The sequence below is a fragment of the Haliotis rubra genome, unplaced genomic scaffold (genome assembly GCF_003918875.1).
Source record: "Haliotis rubra isolate DU_JTF1 unplaced genomic scaffold, ASM391887v1 Scf144, whole genome shotgun sequence".
Classification (NCBI taxonomy): domain Eukaryota; kingdom Metazoa; phylum Mollusca; class Gastropoda; order Lepetellida; family Haliotidae; genus Haliotis; species Haliotis rubra.
This window is the reverse complement of record NW_025765381.1, coordinates 1,072,831-1,097,552: the sequence shown is the minus strand read 5'-3', so window position 1 is coordinate 1,097,552 and position 24,722 is coordinate 1,072,831. Positions and strand designations below refer to the sequence as shown.

General features: G+C 40.1%; 1 protein-coding gene across 1 annotated transcript; it reads right to left on the bottom strand.

Moving 5' to 3' along the window:
• Window positions 1-1,197: 1,197 nt before the first annotated feature.
• Window positions 1,198-24,657, bottom strand: LOC124269334 (ubiquitin carboxyl-terminal hydrolase 22-like). The gene is made up of 13 exons (XM_046704348.1): window positions 24,454-24,657; window positions 22,037-22,169; window positions 21,267-21,380; window positions 20,823-20,924; window positions 19,558-19,730; window positions 18,499-18,646; window positions 15,637-15,739; window positions 13,565-13,668; window positions 12,387-12,444; window positions 11,162-11,288; window positions 10,166-10,329; window positions 3,606-3,755; window positions 1,198-3,085 (listed from the first exon to the last, which is right to left on the bottom strand). Exons 1-13 carry the CDS (start codon window positions 24,571-24,573, stop codon window positions 3,043-3,045), a joined length of 1,539 nt encoding a protein of 512 aa, XP_046560304.1. The 5' UTR covers window positions 24,574-24,657; the 3' UTR covers window positions 1,198-3,042.
• Between the last annotated feature and the right edge of the window lie 65 nt (window positions 24,658-24,722).

The window sequence follows — 24,722 nt, the reverse complement described above, 5'->3', positions numbered from 1 at the left end:
GTGGTGGCTTGTAAATAACTAATAAAAATGTGTAACAGAACATGTCACATCAGTTTGTTGACAAACAACACTTGGTTCTTTGCTAGATGGGTTATGTCCCATTGGCTGAAATTGGTTAGGACTGTCACTGCATTCTCCATGAACAGCATGGGCAGATACAGCTTTTTGAGAAAGGGGATGCACATTCTTAAGGGGAAGGGGGAGCAGACTTCATTTTCATGAGTGTTTCAATGGTCATTTAAATTTCAAGACTGGATCCACCTATGAACAGAGACACTATGATACCCTGGACATTGATGGCAACAATAACAGAACGGAAATTATTGTTAGTTTTGCTTATCTGCAAGTTTGCATATCCAGCAATGTGTTAATCGAGGCGATTTAACTGCGTTATTATAGTCTGGATAAACAGGTTCACTGCACATAATTGCCAAGAGGAATCAGAAGAGTTCCAACAATACCCTGCTGAATGTATTTGACACACTGTCTGTGAATATGTAGACAAGGCCAATTTTGTACATGGAAACCTAAAATTTCTCTAAACTTAGAAACTTACCTACTATCTTGCATACTTGCAGAACTTCAATACCCAAGTTGACAACTGAACCAAGTACAATCCTGTGAAATCAACACTGAAGACACTGACTGTTATGGTCAACTCTAAGAATTGTGTATACACAGTATATATTGTTAAGAATACTTCTATTGCCGTATACAAAAGTCTCGATAGAAAACGACCCCCTGACATCCTCAAGTCGTTGTGGTTTTGATATCAGGGGATATCTTGGCATAAAGTTGGTATTGTCAGCATTGATACTTTGTCAAAATAGTGAAACCCATTAGAGATCTTGTGTCATGGCCGAGGTTTCACAAGTTAAAGCTTGCAAATAGAGCTTCCCCATGCATGAAGTATCCTTATGCCATGTGTTAGAACACAGATAGGGATGGATTTGTCTTGACAAACACAAACACTTTCATCTACTACCAATATTGAGAAGCTTAACATTCTTAACAAGATCAGCCAAATTTTAAGACTTGCAAACTCTTTGCTGCAACTGATATAGCATCCATTCAAAATAATTATACAGCTCCATGCACCGTTGTATGCAAATTAACTGGTGGAGAAGAGGGGAAACGTCAGTTGACATTCAACTACTCCAGATTACGTTATCAAGTTGTTAGACTTAATTTTGTTAACATGGTTTAACAGGAAATGTTTCCAATAAAACATTCAGGGATACATTCTTATATCACACAAGTAATTATTTCAAACCATAAAGGAACTTATATACTAACTCTTTAAATATGATTGTACATGAAGTCACTATATTTCAAAATGAGACCATTCTACCTTACTGTTAAATTATCCCCGCATTGTCTTAAATGTATTAAATAATACAAAGACACATTGTGACCAAAACAAATTTCAATTCTTTTATAATAGGGAGCTGAGAGAATTTTTCTGTGTGACCTGATAGCGACATAACCTAAGGGTGACTAATTATTTTGAGTTGTTTACCATCATTATTTTGTTACATGCCAAGTCACATGCATCATTACTACTTATAAGCTGTTCCGCAGTTTCCATGTACCAAAACTATACAGAACTATTGATCTTGAAAATAAATTTAAAAAATGAACAAACAAGAAATACCATGTAACGATCAGTAAACTGAACAGTACCAGGTGCAAGAGCAAAAAACATTAAATGTGCTTTGAAAATAACAACTTATTACAGATGAACAAGAATCAGGACCATATGGAAACAATCACCCTCCGTCTTGATATTTAAACTTGACCAACGATTAAAACCAAAACCACTACAAAGCATGTGATCAATGAACTTGGTATCTTGCTTTAATTCTAAAGCTTTGCTATGTATTCAAGAAATATGATTTTCACACCCAAAATGTAATCAATCAAAAGATGCGTTTGATAAATACATAAAAAAGCTCACACCAGGTGAGAATGGCAGTGATATACTTAAGTAGTTCTTAATTTTCCTGACATTCAAAGGACAATAAATAGTATGTTACAATTAAACCAAACAGACCAACTCAAAATTGAAGGGCAGCACTGATTTTGATTTTGTGGGGCCAGTTTTAGCTTGCTGATCAACCCTTGAAGCACTATTTTCCAGTCATTGTTGTCGACAATGAAAACGATGTTGTAAATGTAGAAACTGACTGAAAGACTTCAGCACGAGTCAAGGTGCAGTTTTGACGGCTCAAACTTAGCTTCACATTCAATCAAGAAGCGTATCACAACATAATGTAACAAAATAATCTTTGGCATTGTAACACAGCTACTTGACAATACACATGTATTGTTCACACCGAAGTAGAAGTACTCTCATGATATGTACAGACGATAGACGCCACGCCTTGTCGCTTGAGTAGCTAATCTACACATCATACATAATAATACCCTTATAGGTCCTCTCCCACCTTTGCTAAGCCATCGGGGGAAGATGGCTGCCTTGAGGTGTTGGCCAGTCATCTGAGTACCCGTATATCAGACTTGTCTGATACAGATGCAGCTCAACACGGGTGGAATACTAGGGTGGGGTAGAGTGATTGTGGTTGTACATTGGCACAGTAACCCTTTACCCATTGTGACTTTTGATCGCAGTATCATAATTGTCCTTGCCAACAGCAGGAAGTCAGTGGTAATTATGGCAATATGTCTGTAGTTTCACCAGCTTTCCATAACCAGCTTTCCATCATTTCAATAGTGTTCCACCAGTTCACTGGTTTTACAGTCTTGTCACATTGCTGGTTAGGACATCGGTGCAATTCAAGGTGCGTCCCTAAGTACAACCCTTGGTGTTTCAGTCTAAGGTGCAACCGATGTTTCAGTCCATGGTGCAACCAACTTAAAGTCCAAGTACAGCCATGGAAATTGAGGGTAAGGGTTAATCATGGCTGGGCAAAATGATGAGGCAGCGACAGGCAAGGTGTAGTGCATCCGTTTGATTTCACCTGATTTACAACAGTTGAGCAAGTAGTTGACAAATTAAACATTTCCTAAGAGCCACGTATGTCATTCATACTCTAGGATCTGCTTGTGGTAGAACAAGAGGTACCTGAAAGACAAAAGACATTTAGGATAAAAGTTGGTGGGAGGGAGGGAGGTAGTGTGTGTACATGTCATGAAGTATTCCAGTCTAATGAGGGGGTCTGTTAAGTCTAACCAAGGCAATCCACTGTGAGCAATGATCCATGCCATCAGGTTATGCTGACATACTATTAACTAAGTTGCCAATTTGACCACCAAGTTGCCCTCAAATGACAAATATAGATTGCTTGGTACTAATTCAGACCCACACCCTGATGGGAGTGAGTAAGCGAGTGGTTTTACAGCGCATATAGCAATATTCAGGCAATATCACGGCAGGGGACACCAGAAAAGGGCTTCACACCATCCTCACACCATGGGACAGAATATCACTGTCCCTACATGTTGCTTACAAGAATTACGCTTGCAGCTGTTGCAGGTTCAAAGGAAAGACTTGGATGTTTCCAAAGCCTACAATAGGGGATTGCCTACTCCATGTGTTCTTTCACACGTCTCTCAACAAGATAGGACATGACTAAAGGTATTACCCTTCACTATTGAGAACTTCTTCTGGTGACGCCTTTGTGATCATGTGATCTTCACACTTGAACCACTGGTCCTTGTGGAGGCGGATGTAGCATGTGTAGTGACCAGTTTCTATAGTACCACTGTGATTCACCACAGAGAACAAAGAGTATCTGAAACATCAGTAATCAGAGAAAACATAACTCACTAAAAAATAGAGATAAGTAAACTTATGCAAAATAAGAAAGTAAAAACATCATGTAATTTTCTGATTAAAATTGATATTTTATACTTATCCTGACTCATGCTACTTGCTTGTCTTCTTCTTCTTGCGAACACAGTGGAACACTTGTATCTCCCAATTGAAGTTCCCTTCAATGTAAAATCACTAATTAGTACTCACCACGAGTTATCTGTCCCCTCGTAAGCGCGGGAACGAGGGCGCCACCTCCTGCCATGTGCCTCACTCTCTCCTTTTATAGCGAGCCCAACACTTGAATTTTCAGGGAAATCCAAAGTGTTATGTGGGGAGGACGGGAGGGCTTACCTCATGAGTCAGGATAAGTATAAAATATCAATTTTAATCAGAAAATTACATATTTTTCCTTATCCTGACTCATGCTACTTGCTTGTAGAATCCGACGGATACGGAGGTGGGAATACAGAATACTTTGGATTTAGATAATTAGTGATTTGTATAGTAATGCTTGTAATAACCCTTATGGGAACTTCATAAAGGCACTGAATTGATGAATTCCTGCTGCTAACTTATCAGCTGCCATATATGAGTTATTACAATATAATTATTATGATAAAAGTATATACAACAAGAATACTATGCCTAAGACTAATAAACTTAAGCTTGTTAATATGATAGCATAAACTCCTTAGAGTTTCTTAGCTAATATACTTTTATGATGTAAACATAGTACTAAGCTTAAGATATGAATAAACTTAAGCTATATATATAATAGCAAAAACTCCGTAGAGTTTGTTAGCTAATATATTTTATAATATAACCATAATACTGAGCTTAAGATATGATTAAACTTAAGCTAAATATATAATAGCAAACTCCGTAGAGTTTGTTAGCTAATATATTGTTATGATATGACAACCATAGTACTGAGCTTAAGATAATAAATGAACTTAAGCAAAATATATATAGCATATAGCTATTTAGTACTGTTATAAGATAAGTAGTAAATCTGTAAGATTGACTTATCTTCTCCGAGGAACTGTCAACTGTTGTGCGAGGACCATGGGACCGAAATGGTGGATACCTGAGACGTCCTCGGTGGTGGAGATATCTCTCAGATAGTGGTTGGCAAACACCATATCGGATCTCCAGAAACAACCCTCCATTATGGTATTCAAAGACTGACTGACTGACTGAGTTTAGTTTTACGCCGCTTTTAGCAATATTCCAGCAATATCACGGCGGGGGACACCAGAAATGGGCTTAACACATTGTGCCCATGTGGGAAATCGAACCCGGGTCTTCGGCGTGACGAGACAACGCTTTAACCACTAGGCTACCCCACCGCCTGGTATTCAAAGAGCAGTTGCCATGTAGAGCAAGTGTAGATGCTAGCGCTCTAATTTCATGAGGATTAGATGCTCTTGGAGGGTCCAGTCTTGCAGCCTTGTAGGCACGTAGTATGACAGTTCTGATCCAAATGGAGATAGTAGTACGTGAGACTTTCGTCTGCGTAGCTGTTGATAGAGGAATAAATAATCTCTTGAATTTTGCCCTCCTCTGTTTGGATCGGTGGAGATATATTTTCAGTGCTCTTACTGGGCATAGTGATAGATCCATCGTATCATGAGGTCTAAGTATAGATGAGAGAGCTGGGACGTGGAATAATCTGTCTGGTTGCCCTGGTAACTGGTTCATGGCGATAAAATCCCAACGTAGTCCCAAATGCACGATGTTATGAATATCATCAAAGCATGTTCTCTCGTAATCCAATGCGTGAATCTCTGACATCCTGGCAGCCGAAGCTAGAGATAACAGGAACAAGGTTTTCTGAGTCAGAAATTCAAAGGATGTAGATTCTAACGGTTCATAAGCCTCACTTGTGAGGTGTTGGAGCACTATATTCAGATCCCAAGCTGGAGCGTGAAATCTTCGTTTTTGATCCTCCAATCCGGAATGCTCGTAGCAAGGCGAGTAACTCTGGGGTCTTGGTTAACTTGACACCCGTTCTCATAGTTATGACAGAGCTTATTGCTGCAAGATAAGTGTACAAAGTTGAGCCTTTTAGATTTTTAGTCTGACATAGATAACATAGGTAGTCAGCCACTTGAGGATGAGTAGCATATCTAGCTGTAAATCCTTTCTTAGTAGCATAATTTACAAAACTGTGCCATTTGTCATCGTATAAGTTGCGAGTTGAGTTACGCAGGGCAAGTGTGACTGCTTTTGCCGCTCTGGCTGAATAACCTCTCTTATTCAGACACGCCTTGATACAATCCATACGTGAAGTTGGAATATTTCTGGCTTTCCGTGCACTTGTTTGGTGTGCGGATGTATTAACAGATTCGAGCACTCTGGAAGTTGTAGTATTGGTTGTCCGATTTCTTGAATAAGAGTTGGAAACCACGTTCTCGCTGGCCAGTAGGGCGCGACCAAAATCAGATGGAGGCTCTGAGTTTGTCTGATTTTGAGTAACACTTGTGGGATTAATGCTGGTGGAGGGAAAGCGTACGCGTTGAGTCCTTCCCACGATATGCTTAGTGCGTCCGTTGCCCATGCTAGTGGGTCTGGAACTGGCGATACGAATGTTGTCAGTTGTTTGTTGAATCGAGTGGCAAATAGGTCTATTAGTGGAGTTCCTATTTCCTTGATAATTTGAGTGAATATCTCTGTGTGGAGCATCCATTCTGTCGGCGATGGTAGGTGTGGCCGAGAGAGAGCGTCTGCTAATACATTCTTTGCTCCTGGAATGTGACATGCTCTGACATGTATGTTGAGATTGTCGATTAATTCGAACAATAGGAAACAGAGACAATAGGTTCGGGGACCTTGTTGAGCCTTGTTTGTTCACATAAAACGCCACTGTCAAATTGTCTGTGTGAATCATCAACTGAGCGTTCTGTAGTAAGTTGCTCCAGTGACTTATGGGCGTTTATGACTGCTTGCATCTCTAGCAGATTTATGTGTAACTTGCTCTCTAGATTGCTCCATAGGCCTGACGCTGTCCTGTTGGCGAGATGGGCTCCCCAACCTTGTAGTGACGCGTCTACGTAGAGATGTGTTTCCGATTCCGGCTCTATTAAGGAGACGTCTACGCAAACATTCGATCTCTTGGTCCACCATAGTAGGTGAGGTTTGACGTGATCTGGTAGACTGAACGGTAGAGAGTCGTTGAGATGTGAATTGATAAGGACTTGCAACGGGCGTAATTGTAGTCTGACTCTGACTGTCAAGTCTTGAGCTGATGTGAGTAATCCCAATAGGCTCCGCCACTGTCGTAGTGGTAGCGGAGAGAGTAAGGCTTGTGGGATTGACTGTTGGATCTTGATCCATCGGTCCTCCAGTACAACTATACGATTCTGGGCTGTTAGAAATCATATACCTAGAAATTGCAGATCTTGTGTTGGCTCTAGGTCTGACTTGAGTAGATTTACTAACCATCCTAGTTGAGTTAGTAACATGATTATAAACTTCAGCTGTAGTCTGGGACGCTGTGGATCTGGATCCACTTGTATCCTGTCGTCTAGGTAAAACGCACTGCGAAGACCTTGACGATGTAGATATGAGATGATAGGTTTCGTCACTCTTGTGAATAACCAGGGGGCCGATGAGATTCCAAAGGGAAGCACTTTCCATTGGTAATGTATTCCGTCTAGGATAAATCTTAGATATTTCCTTGAATCTGGATGAATCGGAATGTGTAGATATGCGTCTTGCAGATCTATGCTGGCCACGTAATCTCTGGGAGGAATTAAGTGCCGTAGTTGCGGTAGGTGTATCATGCAAAACGCTGGCGGTTTGCTTAGATAGTCTCTGTTGAAGATGCTCATATTGTATATGAGACGAAACTTTTCCTTTGAATTTTTCTTGGGCACTAGGAAAACTGGGGAGTAGAAACCTGGTACGCTGTTTCGTTGATCCAGAACTTCTAAGGCCTGTTTGTTGAATAGAGTAGCTACTGTTTCTCTTAACATTGGTAGTTGTAACGGATGGAAGTCAAACCTTGGAGAGATGACTGTCAACGGAGGTTTGGCCTTGAGTTGTATTTGATATCCGTGCTGTAGGATGTTGGATACATAAGGATCTTGTAGGAATCCCCAGTTTTCCCAGTGCAGCTGAAGGCGTCCACCCACTTGAGATGGTTGTACTGGAACGGCTGGGGTATCTCAAGGATGTTTGCTTAATGACATTAGCTAACGTATCCATGGACTTAATCATAAGCACCTCTCTAGAGTCCTTAGACACCTCTTTGGAGACCTTGTCTATGTTACCACCAAAGATATATGGAGATGACCACGGGGCAGCGTAGAGGGATTCAGTAAATTGATTACCCCAAGTACAGGAGGCTAGGAGACCCTGACGACGAGCCATAGTAGTAGCTGCAGAAAGAGCTGACAAGTGATCTGTTAGGAACTGTTGGTCTCTTTTCTGCATGAGTAGAGCCGAATAAATCATCCTATGTTCTTCATCTGTAGAATCTTTGAACTTGGTGATGAGAGTTTCATTGACAGTTCTAGATCTATTCAATCCAAAAACATTCTCCTAGAAATGGTATCCAACTGGGCTAGCTTGCGATCGTCTATCTTGTAATTCCTGGACTTGGCATCGCTGATTAACTTAAAGTTGTCATCAATCTCTTGAGCCTTGAAAAAGGAGTCCATATTGTGGCCTGCAAACTTTTTAGCGTTGAAAACCGGGAAATGTGCCGTCTGAAACTTCGTAGATTTTGTAAAAGCTACATCCAGATTAGCTGGAACCGCTGCTATCGGGTCAATAGGAGGTAAGGAGATAGTGTCAGCATCATCTTCCTTCATCAAATAAGTATGGGCTGAGTTCTCGTTCTTAGACGGGGAAGAAAGTTCCAAACCATTCACCATCCAGTATCTAATTTCTGCATCCGAGAATACGATACCCTCTTCCTCTTCTGACGTCGGATCACAGATAATAGAGTGAGGTGGAGTCCTAGATCTATATGAGGATCGACGAGAAGAATGTGGTGAACGGACTGACGAGTGGCTTGTATAGGGAGACCTTGGTGGAGACTTCCTTGGCGAACGATGAATCCCTTATAGATCTTCTGGATGAAGATGACTTGGAGCCACTTAACCTTCGTGTAGGTATCGAGTCACGAAGTCGAGCGTACGTTGTGACGACGTGGAAGCTCTTCTGGTCTTAGACTGGGACGACGGGATGTCCTGGGATGCAGGTCGCTTCTTGGATATAGCGGACTGCGTTCCACGCTTCTCCCCCGAGGGTAACTCAAGCGGAACACCAGACGGTAGAGGGTCGTCCGCCAACAGTTGACAGGGTATATCTGACTCTGATCTATCAGCCATGACTGAAGTCTGTTTCCATGATCTATCTGCTGCACGTCTCAAGACGCAACATAAATATTTATCAAAGGCAGAATTAGACAATTTAATACAAAAATTGCAACGTGAAACAGTAGAGCATGGCGTAGTACAACTAGGGCATATTAAATGCGGATCAGCAGCAGAGAAACATAATTTACAAACAGTGCAGATTTTCATTAACGCAATCTACTGAGCAAACACGGCGGACCGTGAATAAAACAGTAGAAACACGAATAAATATCAATGCATCATGTATAAGGATACTAGTTACACCTCTATAGAAGATTATAAGAGGTAAATAACTAAATATAAATAAAGGATATAATGTGTAGGGAGACACAGGTGCTCTCACGTCCTGCTCACTGGGCGAAGAAGGAGAGAGTGAGGCACATGTCAGGAGGTGGCGCCCTCGTTCCTGTGCTTACGAGGGGACAGATAACTCGTGGTGAGTACTAATTAGTGATCTTACATTGAAGGGAACTTCAATTGGGAGATACAAGTGTTCCACTGTGTTCGCAAGAAGAAGAAGACAAGCAAGTAGCATGAGTCAGGATAAGGAAAAATAAGCATTTTTCAATTATGTGCTTGCAATGTTGATCAATCAAAGGCAAATGTCAATCAAAAAATGAAACCAAAACATGGAAACGTTGTCATGTAAACTTATGGTAATTAGTTTCTGTTTTTATAGGCTGAACATTGGTAAAGACATACCATGGTCAATGAAGTGCATGCAAGGTCAATCCATGCAAATGACGTCAACTGATTCTGCATCTTGTCATGTCAACTGATGCTGCATCCAGTCGTGTCAACTGATGCTGCATCCAGTCTTGTCAACTGATGCTGCATCCAGTCGTGTCAACTGATGCTGCATCCAGTCATGTCAACTGATGCTGCATCCAGTCATGTCAACTGATTCTGCATCCAGTCATGTCAACTGATTCTGCATCTAGTCATGTCAACTGATTCTGAATCGTGTCATGTCAACTGATGCTGTATCCAGTCATGTCAAATTATTGTTTCTACCACTCACTTGTTTTCACATGAAAGACCTTTGGCAGAGACCTGCACAATTTGATTTGAGTAGCCATTGTTGTTGTTTCTCGAAGATGACATGAAGGGTGTCATGTCTAGCTCTTCTGGGAATGATACAAATGTTGAGATCTTCTTATGGTAGCCTGTGGAATGCTCAAATCTCTGCAACAAAAAATATGATCAGCATAAAAACTCTTTAACATATCATGCAGCCAAAAATGAATCACTTGAGTGTCAAGTTTGGTCTGAATGTCATGCAAGTTAGCTAAAGCTAAAGCTCTCATCTCAATCTCTACAGTTTCTTGCTGTGGAGAGTTGGGCTTGGTGATAGCAATCTGCTTTGGTTGTTTTGAGCCATCCTGTCACAGCAGCCTTTTAATGTTGTAATCTGATGAGTGAGTGAGTGAGTTTAGTTTTACGCCGCACTCTGCAATATTCCAGCTATATGGCAGCGGTCTGTAAATAATTGAGTCTGGACCAGACAATCCAGGGATCAACAGCATGAGCATCGATCTGCGCAATTGGGAACCGATGACATGTGTCAACCAAGTCTGCGAGTCTGACCACCCGATCCCGTTAGTCGCCTCTTACGACAAGCATGGGTTACTGAATATCAATATTCTAGCCCGGACCTTCACAGGTACGTAACCTGATGAGGGCTTGGAAGATAGCTGATTTTTTTGCTTCCTGTGTATCCAAGTGGTGACACAGTAGTGAGTCTTGATAATCCTACCTTATCACATGCTTCTAGAGGAATATACTATATATTATTAAAACAAGCATTACAAGTTAAATGTTTCTTTCTTCAACATATTTTCATTTCCGTTTAAACTTGACTATATATATCACCAAAAGACTCCCACTAGACAAAACACAAAATCACACCAGTAGATATTGGTTAGTACAGTGGTTCAAGCACTTAATACCCCACATGGACACAATGTTTGAAGTCTATTCCATGAGTCCTCGGCTGTGACAAAGCATTCCAACTCACCTTGAGATGGAAGCATGCCACCACTGGCAGTTTCTTCATTGTCAACTGTTTGGTGGACTCTTGGTAGCTGTGACACTTGCTACACTTGATCTTGGCTGAACTGCCCAAGTGCTCAGGCTTGGTAAACCTGCACAGAGAAACTCATTGTTGGGTTTAAGTTCACTTTGAACAGTAAGGTTCGAATAAACACAGTAAAGTGTTTCAGATGCGTACCATTTTGATGGAACCTATGACCATGGTTATGGTGCTGACAACCCTAGAACCATAATCAGGAAGAACTGGGAATCAAACCCATGATCACCGGCTTCTGGCACACCTAACAGATGTTTCTCTGACATTCTGGCACCTTGGACACCAAGGTAAACCAAATGAGAATAAACCAAATATAACAATCTGACCATTAATCGTTCAAAATATGTACATGACGTACCTTTCAGGACAGTAATATGGCAATAATGAAACAATACCACTTGTTAACATAACATGAACTGAATTAAAAGTAGATCATGTTAATCGGTTCTATTGAGCATAAAGTCATCCCTCGCAGTAACGACCTTTGCAATACCGTGACCTCGGTTAAACTGCAGGGTAATCAGTGGCTCCCATAAAACAATTTCCGAGCAAGCACACATCTTCATATCATAGTGTATCTACCAATCCGCTGTTGTGCTCAGTTTAATCATGATGTAAGAGTTAACCAGCGAAATTTAGTATGGGTGGAAATAAGTGTCCATTGTATATCCTTGTATTATGGGTTTTAAAGTGCTTAAGAAACATTCACTGTTTTCTTGATTGATAACACAATCAGCAAAACACACAATTCTCAGCAATAACACCGCCTTGACAGATATAGTTTGTAAAAGAATGACCCGCGTTATGGCGAGGGACCACTGTATTCAAAAACCTTTTCGTTTTTGAAATGTTGTTTGAATGATTTATTAGCATATACATCTTGGTATTTATCCTGTGATGCAATTAGTAATTAGAGCTTTAGATATTAAATATTCATCCAAGTTAATCTCACAAATAGAATGTAAACACCATAATCAATACTCTCAAGATGTCTGCGATAAACCTGCAAAAAGGGATATATTTTTAATATTTGGATTTATGTATATTCTTCACATTCCTAATGTTAACTGACAACTGATAACATCTACTGTCTATAAAAAGGATTGATCAATCCAATACACTCAATAAGACAGAAAGTTAGCAAATCGCCTACCTTTTCAAGCACTCAATCAATGAGGTAGGTTCATATGTCCCTGGACTGTTAGTGTAGCCTGGAATATACAATACATTCTATCAGCAGAAGTCTGTATGACACTTGACTGCACACAACTTGAATCAAGTATTTCTGGACTAAATGAAAATACTGGAATTTTACATAATACTTTATTAATATCTCCCAAGCAAGCCTTCTGTGATCTGGGCCATTTTCAATCCCAGATCATTTCACATCCTTCCAGTAAAGCAAAATGTAAGGGGAAAAAAACCCAAACATCACTATCATTTTTGAAGGGGATCTTAAAGCTATGGGTCATAGGTCGCTCAAAGGTTAGCAGATGCGACCTTCTACTAGGAGTTGTTAAACTCAGTATAGCACCGTAACGAATAATACTGAGCGAGAGAATACTTTGACTGTAGTAGCACTGCAGTAGTACGAAAAACTTGGGAACACTTGTATAATAAGACGCAGTAGGGAACTGACAAGAAGTACTTGTACAATATTCATTTTGTTTGCAGCTAAAGAGTAAACCTCAAAGTGATACATGCCACTGACAACACCTAGGGCAGAACCTAACATCTCATGCATGTTGCTGAGGGACTTCAGTCCACAATGAAGCTCAATCTAAGATTCAACCCCATGACATGTGGGTCCTGCCAAAGTTAAGGTAGGTAACTCTGGACAGTGAAACTGTTTTTATGACCACAGACACCCTTTAACTATCAAAGTCATTATTTGCAACAAGACTAACACTTCTCTCAAGCTTCATCATTTGTAACATGATCTATAATTCACTGACAACGTTACAACTGAACATGTACACAACATACATGAAACAGATTATTACATGAAACAGATTATTACATAAAACAGATTATTACATGAAACAGATTATTACATAAAACAGATTATTACATGATTATTACATGAAACAGATTATTACATGAAACAGATTATTACATAAAACAGATTATTACATGAAACAGATTACATGAAACAGATTATTACATAAAACAGATTATTACATGAAACAGATTATTACATGTGAATTTAGTACATACTGAATATATGAAATGTGTGTCCATGTCCAATAGTTCTTACTCTCTGACTGAGACAAGTGTCACACAGGTTCGTCTGTAATGGTTTGCTAGAAATGGAACTTCTCCTCGACATACCTGATTCAATAGAGAGGTGAGAGTTGTTGTTGTTGGAGGAAGGGGGCCCTGGACCCAAGTCTAGTGAGATGTCCCATATAGGGTCAATCGTTGTGGAAACATTACTGAAACAAGACACACAAACTGATTTAGAAATGACCAACACATGGAACACATATCAGGACATGCCCAGTGTAAAGAAATGGACCCTGCTGCACAAAGCTATCTTAGCACTGAGCTGATCGTACCTTTAACATTATGATAGTCATACTAATAGTAATAGTGGTAAGATAGCTTTGTTATGGGACCCAGATCAGCAGGAACATTCACATCACATACTACAGGTGAGGTGAAATTGGGTTTAACATTGTGCTTGAGGATATTTCGCTCATATGACGACATGCATGCGTGTGTATATGTATGTGTATGTGCGGCTGCTTGTACTAGCCCAGACTGAAGCTGGTTTCATAGTGCTAGCTCAATAAGATACCATGCCGCAGTGAAGCATGAATACCCCACTCAGACACAGTATACTGACTCCAAGCCGACCAGTCCTTGTTGTACCCATTAATGCCGAGCGCCAGGCAGGGACCAACAAGTACCATATTTTAACGTCTTTTGGTATCACGCGGTCGGGGATCGAACCCGCGACCTTCCGCTCTCCGGGCGGAAGCTCTAACCACTACACCACAGAGGCGGCCCACATACCACAGAATCCATACAAGACATGGCATCCCCGCCTACCAATATGTCAGGACAAACAAGAGGATGATCTGTATATTGCTCTTACAAGTATACATATAAGTTCATACAAAACAGGGACAAATTATCTGACACTTTGGCTGTATCCATTTCTAAAATTAATACATGCTACAAAATATGTTATGGAAGAGCACCCCTCTCACGAAGTTCCCAATCAGTTACTGCATGTAAATCACCACATCCCACCCAACCACGAAGTTCCCACCCCACCAACTACTGCATGTACCAACTCACCACATCCCCCAACCCAACCACTTCCAACTCCAGTCCCACCCCACCAACTCCAGCACAATCCCGTCCCACCAACTCCAGCACAATCCCACCCAACCAACTCCAGTACAATCCCACCCCACCAACTCTAGCAGAATCCCATCCCACCAACTCCAGCACAATCCCACCCCACCAACTCCAGTACAATCCCACCCCACCAACTCCAGCACAATCCCACCCCACCAACTCCAGTACAATCCCACCCCACCAACTCCAGTACAATCCCACCCCACCAACTCCAGTACAATCCCACCCCACCAACTCCAGTACAATCCCATCTTACCAACTCTAGCACAATCCCATCCCACCAACTCCAGCACAATCCCACCCCACCAACTCCAGTACAATCCCACCCCACCAACTCCACTACAATCCCACCCCACCAACTCCAGTACAATCCCATCCTATGTCTTTAATAGTTAAAACATTTTAGAGATTCATTCTAGTTTTACATCTGTATCTGTGATATTCTATTTGTTTATACTGTCCTTCGTTGACAGATTTTTATTATTTAATAATATGTATTATGATTGTATTACTTGTTTTATTACATGATATAGCTGAGATACTGCCAATGTGACTCACTCTTAAAATCTTGAGGTATGCTGCGGCCAGGGATTGAACTACTGACCCTTTGTCCTCCAGACAATCTATCCACAAACGATCCGCTTGCCCAAAGAGGCAGTCAAGCTTAGTGATTAAAACACCAAATGGAATTTAACATTACAATTTTGGAATGAATACTGACACTTACTTCTTAGTAGGTGTGTGAGTCAGTCAGTCAGTTTAGTTTAGCAACAGCTTTTATAATATAGCGTTTACCAATATTCCACCATATCAGAGCGGGTGACACCAGAAATGGGCTTCACACATTGTACCAATGTAGGGAATCGAATCCTGGCCTTTCGGTGTTATGAGTGAACGCTTTAACCACTAGACTACCCCACCGCCCCTTCTCAGTAGGTCCAGACAAAGTCCATGACATCATCCTTTCATGGTAAATGAGAAACATAAGACCATCTTGTGTTACTTAAACCTTTATGTTGTTGGAGTCAACTTACTTGCACTCTTTGCAGGTGACATCTGACTGCAGGCCCCCGGTGAAAATTTGGTCAATGATACAGTTACAGTGATGCGGATTGTTAGAGTTGAGGCCATTGGTACCTGATGAAACAGAACAGAATCATCATACCCTCTCAATATTTGGAAAAGATATCTTCTCTAAAGTCATAAACAAGCATTTAGAGCTGCACACAACACTTTTCACAGCTGTAGATTTTATGAAGAACCAAAGCCAAATTAAATCCAACAAGAAGACAAAGTCATCACTATCCCCCGCAATGGCAAAATACTCTTCATGAATATGTCTACGAGTTATGATTATGTCAAATGTTTTGGTGTGCATATATAAAAGTGGAAGGAGATTATTGAAAGGTTTTAAAAGTTCTGCTCCAGAAAGAAGCACAAGCACCAATTTCAATCTAAGTCAAACTTGTTGCCATGGAAATGCCAAAAATATTTTATTCAGAATTCCAAAACTACCAAAAGGCACCAGTACACCACCAGACTAATCTATGTACCAAGTTTGCGGGGATAATAAAAACATTGGCTTAGTTTTGATTTCTATTTGCCCATCAGCTTCATCTTTCACATTTATTTGACAGATATCAGACAAATAAGAAAACACAAGAAGTATCCATATATTGATCAAATGCAATGTATAGTATGTTGCCTTTGCAATCCTGTAAGGAGATGACAAAGCCCTTCATAAGTTCAAGGCATGTTACCCTACATATAATTAATAATAATTAACCTGCACTTGTAATTAGGGCTGCAACGATTATCAAAAATCGAACCTTACACCTTTATTTCAATTTTCGATAATCACCATCACTATTTCGCTAATTGGACGATGGATTTCACGCTAAAAAGCCGACTCACTTGAAAGTCGTAAGTTTTTCGAGCATTTCAGCTTCAGGGAAAGCTAATGTGTAACATCCGAGTGCCGCAACATGCTGTATTTGTTTTGTGGACGTGAAATATAAAACAGGATCGACAACAAACTTGGCCAGCCACTTAAAAAGAAAACAAAATGTGGACGTCACTGATAGCTTGGTGTCAAAAACTGAACCGACAGTGGACAAACCTGGCACAAATGAGCGGAGTGCTAGTGGACAGCTGAAACTTAGTGATGTTGTAAATATATCTAAATTGAATGACACTTGGAAAATGGCGATAACCAAGGCTATTGGTGGTTACCTGGTGCATAATATGCGCCCATATTCAACTGTTCAAGATGATAGTTTCAAATTTATGATCAGTGTTTTGAAGCAGAGATATAGTGGAGCCAGTGAGAGATTTTTTTCTGCAGCAAGAGATTTGGTCACTGCCTAAAGGACATGCCTCACAAGTGACCATGTGGATATGCTTGTGTTTCTTTCCAATAATATGATCATTCCGTATGATCATCTGCAATGATCTGCACCGAGTCAGACTGAGAGCACTTTGCAGTTGACTTTCGAAATTTTGACTTTATTAACTTTTATGTTCCTTGACATGGGGACAAGAAAGTGAAAAGCGCTGTTCTGTGTTTAAACATGATATTTTATGTTTGAAAAAGGTTACATCATTTACATTCCTGATTTTTCCTAGTCAAATCTTGCAAAAAGTTTCAGTATGATATGTTTTGTTTCATAAATGAGTTAAATGAAATTTGATGTTGATGAAAAGAATAAAAAATTATCGAATCGAGGGTCCAATATTGATAATCGAAGTCTGGGTGAATCGTTGCAGCCCTACTTCTAAAAGCATCACTATTTTATATTTCCCCAACTGTACAACTCCAAAATAGCCATTGCCATACAGCTCCATTGCCATTTTGTTTTGTCATCAAAAAACAACTATATACTATAAAATCAAAAAGTCTTTTCCCTATTACCGCAGATAAGCCGATCTCATAGATAAGCCGACCCCCTAATTTGACCCTTAAAATCAGTGTCAAAATGGTATGTTTTGTACATAAGCTGTCCTCCCGCAATGGGGTCCAAAACGCAGCCAACTCAGACCACAGACAACTGGCAGTTATCGATAATTATAACTTCGCTTATCTTACCCCATTCCTTGTGCGTACAACTACCGCTTACCATGTTCGTGGGGGTATGTTTTTCGCTCCAAACGCGATATCACCAATTTCACATATTTTTATCACCAATCACGAACTGCTTACCATGTTCATGAAGGTCCGTAAAACATTAGTGTTGATTATACATATTTTACATTTATAGAGCAAAACCTGTAATTAAATTACACAATGCTAGGATATATTTCTTTTGGTTAAATAATAGTGTTAGGTATAATATTATACCTAAGATTATTGGGTACGTTTTAACTTGATCGCCGGAAATGAGTGCACAGCTGATTGTTATTAATCCCTGCATATAATACAATGCCCAGCAAAAACAAATTAGAACTGGAAAGATAAATAATCTTGTCTAGCTATGTTTAATTGCAAATTTGACGTCTTTACTGACAAAGTCGTTTTCTCTTGTTCGTTCACGCAAAACAATATGATGTTGTTTTCTTACTGGTCACCAGAAAAAAGGTTTGACGAAAGTGTTACCCATAGCTAAGCCGACCAAAAACTAGCCTTCATATTGTTGACAGTCTACCAGTCTGAACTGTAAATGTAGAAAGACTAGACATTCACAGGGAAGGAAACCTTTCAAAATTTCCACTAGACCACAGGGCAAGTGAGAGGACAATAATAAGTGGTCCTGTCTGTACTTCACTGGTCTAAAATAACATTTGTAGATTTATTTAACTATCAATACAAAATTCACTGGCCACCAAGACCTAGATAAAAAGAGATTGTTTACTTGTCAGGTGTACAATTCACCCACTTTGTTTTCATTTGGAAAGCTTACCCTTGCAATGTCTATGTAGAACATCTAGAGCAGCTATGAGGAACTCGTGAGCATCCTGTTGTTCATAGCCAGCTAGATGCCGAGCATTGGTCCACACCAAGTGCAGCAGTCGATACGGGATGTGAGGTGTGCGAACCCCTGAGTAGAACTGTAACACACAAGAAGTGAGTGAGTGAGTGAGTTGAGTACACTGCCCTCAGCAATATTCCAGCTATATGGCGGCTGTCTGTAAATAATCGAGTCTGGACCAGATAATCCAGTGATCAACAGCATGAGCATCAATCTGCGCAATTGGGAACTGATGACGTGTCAACCAAGTCAGCGAGCCTGACCACCATTAGTCGCCTAAGCAGTCACCTTTTGTGGCAAGCATGGGTTGCTGAAGACCTATTCTACCCCAGATATTCACGGGTCAACACACAAGAAGAGTATGATTTACAAATACAACTCCAGACCTAAAACCGCAACCAGCAAAGAAGGTCATGTACACATACAAGGCATGCAACACGTAGGTATTCAGCAGCTTAACTGGCCACTGTTGGTTTCAGTAACCAACTGGCTGAGATATAGGAGATGGCAAATATTTCTTGAGAAGAGCATAGGTTTCTATTAATATATGGGTCTTAAAAATCTTTTACTCATGAAGATCTGAAAACCCTCCATAAATATTGTCAGGTGATCAATCAAATAAGCATAGTAGCATTAGGGTTTCCAGGTTTTCTGTACAACCATGTGGTTCTGTACAGTGAAATGGAAGCAATGGAGACTGTTACTTCATCACTGTAAGTGCAACAGTGTCTACATCCCAGAGGCAAACTAAGGAATATTTCTATCACTTTTCCATTGTTGAGACTGAATATATTCCTATTAAATAGGTAAAGCAATGGAGCGGATTCATTTGAGAAAACTGAAATCTGATAAGTTAAAAAACAAGCATCCTTCATTTACATTAGCACATCAAAGATAACTCAGGGTTCACGAGATTCTCGGAGGGTCTATCGGGACTTTCATACAAAGAGGTATTGTAACAACGTAACAGATCGTATTTAGTGAGATTACCTCCTGAAACAGACGTGACATCTCACAGACGAGGCACTGCTTGGAGTTGCTGGATGTCTGACAGTTGTGCTGGTCTGACAGGAAGTAGTCACGGAGGATGGGTGTGTGAGTAAGGGCCTGGACAATGCAGTTCATGAAGCAGGTGTTGCCCAGATTGATCAAACCTCGAAGGCCTGTCAATGACAGAGGAAACAAATACACAACATTAGTAGCTTGCGTGTAAGTGCTTCACAATTTGCTCAAACCTTCTAATGTGCTGAGACTACAAGTGTATGTACACAAATGAACAGTTGAACTCTCTGAACTACTCAGAATTAATGAAATCCCAAGCTCAGGGCCAATCAGAATGCACTTACAGCATGTACAACCTGTCATTCAAAGCTACATGTTACAAGAGTGAGTGAGGGAGTGAGTATGGTTTTAACGCACTTTCAGCAATACTCCAGCAATACCAAGGTGGGAACACCAGAAATGAGCTGTCAAAGTATTATTTGTTACACTCCTAACAAACCCCAGTAGAAGGTCGCGTCAGCTAACCTTTTGAATTGACCAATCAGAACACAGCTTACAAAATCATGAAAGTTAACATTCGCAGATGCCGTTCGAACTTTTACCTCGAAAACTTGAATGATTCTGAATGCTATTTTCCGCACGATCGTTTCCGAGTGTTACACATGGAGGACGCATTATTCACAACAGCGAGTAAACAGTCGCTGAAAATAGCGTTTTTGTCAATATTCCAGGATGTCATCTTGTGGAAACATAAGCTAATAGTAACCATGTCATCAGAAACCCCTAAGCGTATATACTGCAGCTCAAATATCTGTGTTTTATGCAGATTTTCTTGAGCGATCAGTGTCAGTGACCAGGGCAAAAGAAAATCCAAAAACTGGTTTGTAAGTCCCGTTGAACCCTAAAATAGTAGCCGTTGTCTGATTGGTTAAATCCGTTCATCTGTCTCGCGTTTGATTGGACGGTTATAGGTCGTTCAAACATTAGCTGACACGACCTTCTACTAGGGTTTGTTAGACTCAGTATAGAAGTGAAATGAATAATACTGAGCCTAAGTTTACTTAGACTGCAGAAATGAGCTTCACACAAAGTACCCATGTGGGGAATCAAGCCTGGGTCTTCAGAGTGACGAGCAGACGCTTTAAACATTAGGCTACCCAACTGCCCCCAACATGTTACAAGAGTAGTCACAAGACCAAACCCACATTAGCGCCATGTTAATATCTCATCGATGAGGAAGTGATGGGACATACCTATGGTTGATCTCTCTTCAACTTTCCTTCGTTTGGGGTTCAGTTTCAGAAGAGCAACCTCTTCTTCTGATGGGTCCCATGGAGTCAGTGACCCTTTCAGGCCTGCAAATGTGACAGGAATTCATGTTACCATAGTTACAGGTAGATGGATGGTACAAGACACCAGTCTCACATGCATTTATCTTTATTCTTAATATTTTTCACATAAGTTAAATGAGATGATTTACTGAAAATAAACTTTCATGTGGATGAACATGATGAATATATCATTGTACTTTTTAGCCAAATTGTAACTATTAGTTCATCATAGATAATACGTAGTTCACTCCACTAAAAACACATCTCCCTTCAAACATCAGTACATCTCATTCCAGCCATCATAATATTATTCTGGATATTATGGATGCAAGAAGAATGACAGGATATTACATGTGTCCGACTGACCAAGCGAGGATGCCGATTTCCGCCCCAGTCCATAAGCCAACAGCTCTAGTTCTCGGTCATACACGTAGTCATGGCAGGAGAAACAGTAGATGGCTCCATACACCATGTCAATAGCTGAAATAAACCACAATTCAAGTAAGTAATCTATATATGATAAGAGACATGATAAGAACAACAGTCCATGTTTTCATGTGTGTATCAAACAACTGTTGCAGAAAACAGCAGAAAGGGTATAGCTGAGTACTAGTTGAGTAGTAGTTTATTTCGGTAAATTTGTCGAAATAAACTACTACTCAAGAAATTTGCCGAAATAAACTACTACTCAAGAAATTTGCCGAAATAAACTACTACTCAAGAAAGGGTATAGTGAGTGAGCATGATTTTTACGCCGCTTTCAACAATATTCCAGCAACATCACAGCAGAGGACACCAGAAATGGGCTTCACGCATTGTAGCTTTGTGGGGAATCGAACATGGGCCTTCGGTGCGACATGCGAACATGGTAACCCCTAGGCTACCCCGCCGCCATCATCACTGAAAGAACTTAAGGCTTGTTCAGTATCATGAGATATCTGAAAATAAATTTAACTTTCACATGGTTTTAATGTGTCCAATAAGAACTACTCATGGATAATTTTCTTAGCAACCACAGTGCTTATACAGCAAATGTGGTACACAGGGCATAAACTTCACAACCACATACAAACCTACCCCTTAAAGATAAATACAATGCATTCATGACAGTTTACAGTTTGGATCATTCGTCTCACCAAGGTTGTGTTTCTTGCTCCTGGCATGGTCATGGATATGTCGATCACTGTAGCAGCCAAAGTAGACACAGAACAGACAGGCATGGAGACGTACACAGTGCTTCCTGCATGTGTGGCAAAGACAGGACTTGGCCTGAAAAGTTACATACAGCACATAAGTAAAGAGAAATTAAGGATTTTCTGCACACTGTTTGTGCCTGACACATATTTTTGAAACTACAGCTGGAAGTACAAATTTAAATTACTGAAATTACAAATTTTACAATACATGCACTGACTGAAACGTATATAATTTGGAAGCAATTGTACCAACATGTGACCCTGAAGATCCTGTTACTATTGGTCTTCAGCAACCCATGCTTCTCGTAAGAGGCGACTAATGGGTACGGGTGGTCAGGCCTGATGACTTGGTTGACATGTCATCACATCCCAATTGGGTAGATCAATGCTCATGATGTTGATCACTGGATTGTCTGGTCCAGACTTAATTATTTACAGACCATCGCCATACAGCTAGAACATTACTGAGTATGGCATCAATCAAGCAACATGTTTAGTCATAACATGAATATTTGATACCAAAATATGAAAATGTACCCAAATGTACCTGAAATGGTATATTCAAGTGATGTTTGTAACTAAGCATCAGCATGACACCATCCAGACACCAGCCACTGTAGTGCACGGCTTCACCTTGCCTATTACAACACATATCATTACCCGTATCATTAATTTCTAAGAGGCATGACTACAACTAAGTCAGGATTTGATTTGTTTGTTGTTTAACTCCGCACTCAGGAATAATACAGCTATATGGTGACGGTCTGTAAATAATCGATTGTAGACCAGACAATCCAGTGATTAGCATCATGAGCATCTTACTGATCAATTAGGATATGATGCTGTACTTCAAGTCAGCAAGCCTGACCACCAGATCTCATTAGTTACCTGATAGAAGAAGCATGGGTTACTGAATTCTAATACGAGTCAAGAAATGAGTTCAGTCATTACAAGATTTTACAAGATATATTGAAAACAAAAGTAAACATGAACATTCTGTCGATTGAAACACAGTGAAAACAATGTTCTTGTAAGCACTGTATTGATTAACATAAAGCTGATGTGTATTTTGGACTCTTTTTTGTATTCTGGATGAAACCTGTACTAAATATGCAGGTTCTTGCAGCAGTTTTATCATTCCAGCCTTAGACCAGGCTAAGAAATGCACTGTGAAATTGAGAGATTACAAAAAGTAATCAAACTGTCAGTCAACAAACAAAACAGTTTGAACAGCATGCATAAATTAGCTACTGCTAAAAGTTTCACCCTGATAATGTGTCACACTTGTTTGTTATGGAATTGCAGAAATAACAGCATGTGTCAGGTACAGAAACATGCCAAAAGATTCATGTTCGGACAAAGAACGATACTTCACAAAACCATGCAATCACATTTACATATAGCAGGGGTGGAAATAACCCATTGCCCGACACCAGAGTCCAGTGTTTTTTTCTGTCGGGCAAGCAAATTTGTATATCACACTGTACCGGTGTCCAGTTGATATTCCAATGTTAATTATGTTGTTTATTTAAAAAATCAACAAGCAAATGGCCGGTATAGTGGAAAAATTATCAGGGCAAGTGATTTTACATGTGACACTGTACCGGAGTACACTAGCAATTTTAAAGTTATTTCCACCCCTGAATATAGGTATTATTTGAATGAGAATGTAACTTGTCCATCTGAGAAAAACGAAAAGAAAATAATATGTCATATCCAAAACATTGAACTGTAGTCAGAAATTTCAATGAACAACAACGTATTTGAAATGACTGAAACAACCACTATGTACACCTTGTTTCATGTACTGAAAATATGAGAGGAAAATGTATTTTGTTGAAATATGGTAACAAGAAGGACACTTAAGTATCGTGTTTGAGAGTCATGTACAGATATACTACATAGCAGTACTTTGCACCAGAATATCGGATAAATTTCAGCTTATATTTCAAATTAGCACTTGTTTTTTTCCAATGTCTTTTGTTTGTTTTTGTCAATTTGAAGTCACCGTATTTCACGGAGAACCAATCGACTGTTCACAGTTAATTTGAATTTGGTCGCAATTTATCATTTCATGAGTATTTTGTTATTGCCACAAAGCGTACTGGTTCAAAACAACGTAAAAAACACACCTCTCCCAACACAATCGTCTGACATTTCAAGGAAACCCGGATTTCGCTCAACAGAGTATCAAGTGCATGTAAGCAAAGGAGCATCGCAAACATAAAAGCTAATGCGTAATAGTGGTCTCCTCTGTTAGAAATTCGTAATCTTTACTTATGATAAAGAACAGAAAGTGAACAGTGCATTAAAACGGTCAAACATTTTATTGTGAAGTTTCAAGAGAGGTTTTTCACCTTCTGTCGTCTTGTGTCAGCTGTGGTGCAGGCGATAAAATAGGAATGAATGAAACGGAAAGGTTCGGTCCCTTTGGCTGCCTTGAAACTACTTAAGTGTGAGCAGCCATCGACACTCATCTTTCCCCCCTCCTGTGACTTTCGAGCGACGCAAACTTCATGTGAACTTCGAGTCAGATTTATCACCAAAATGCTCAACAAAGGTTATGCGCAGAGCAACTCAATCCGGCAGTGTCTGCGCACATGCGGTGTTGTTGACTTACACTTCC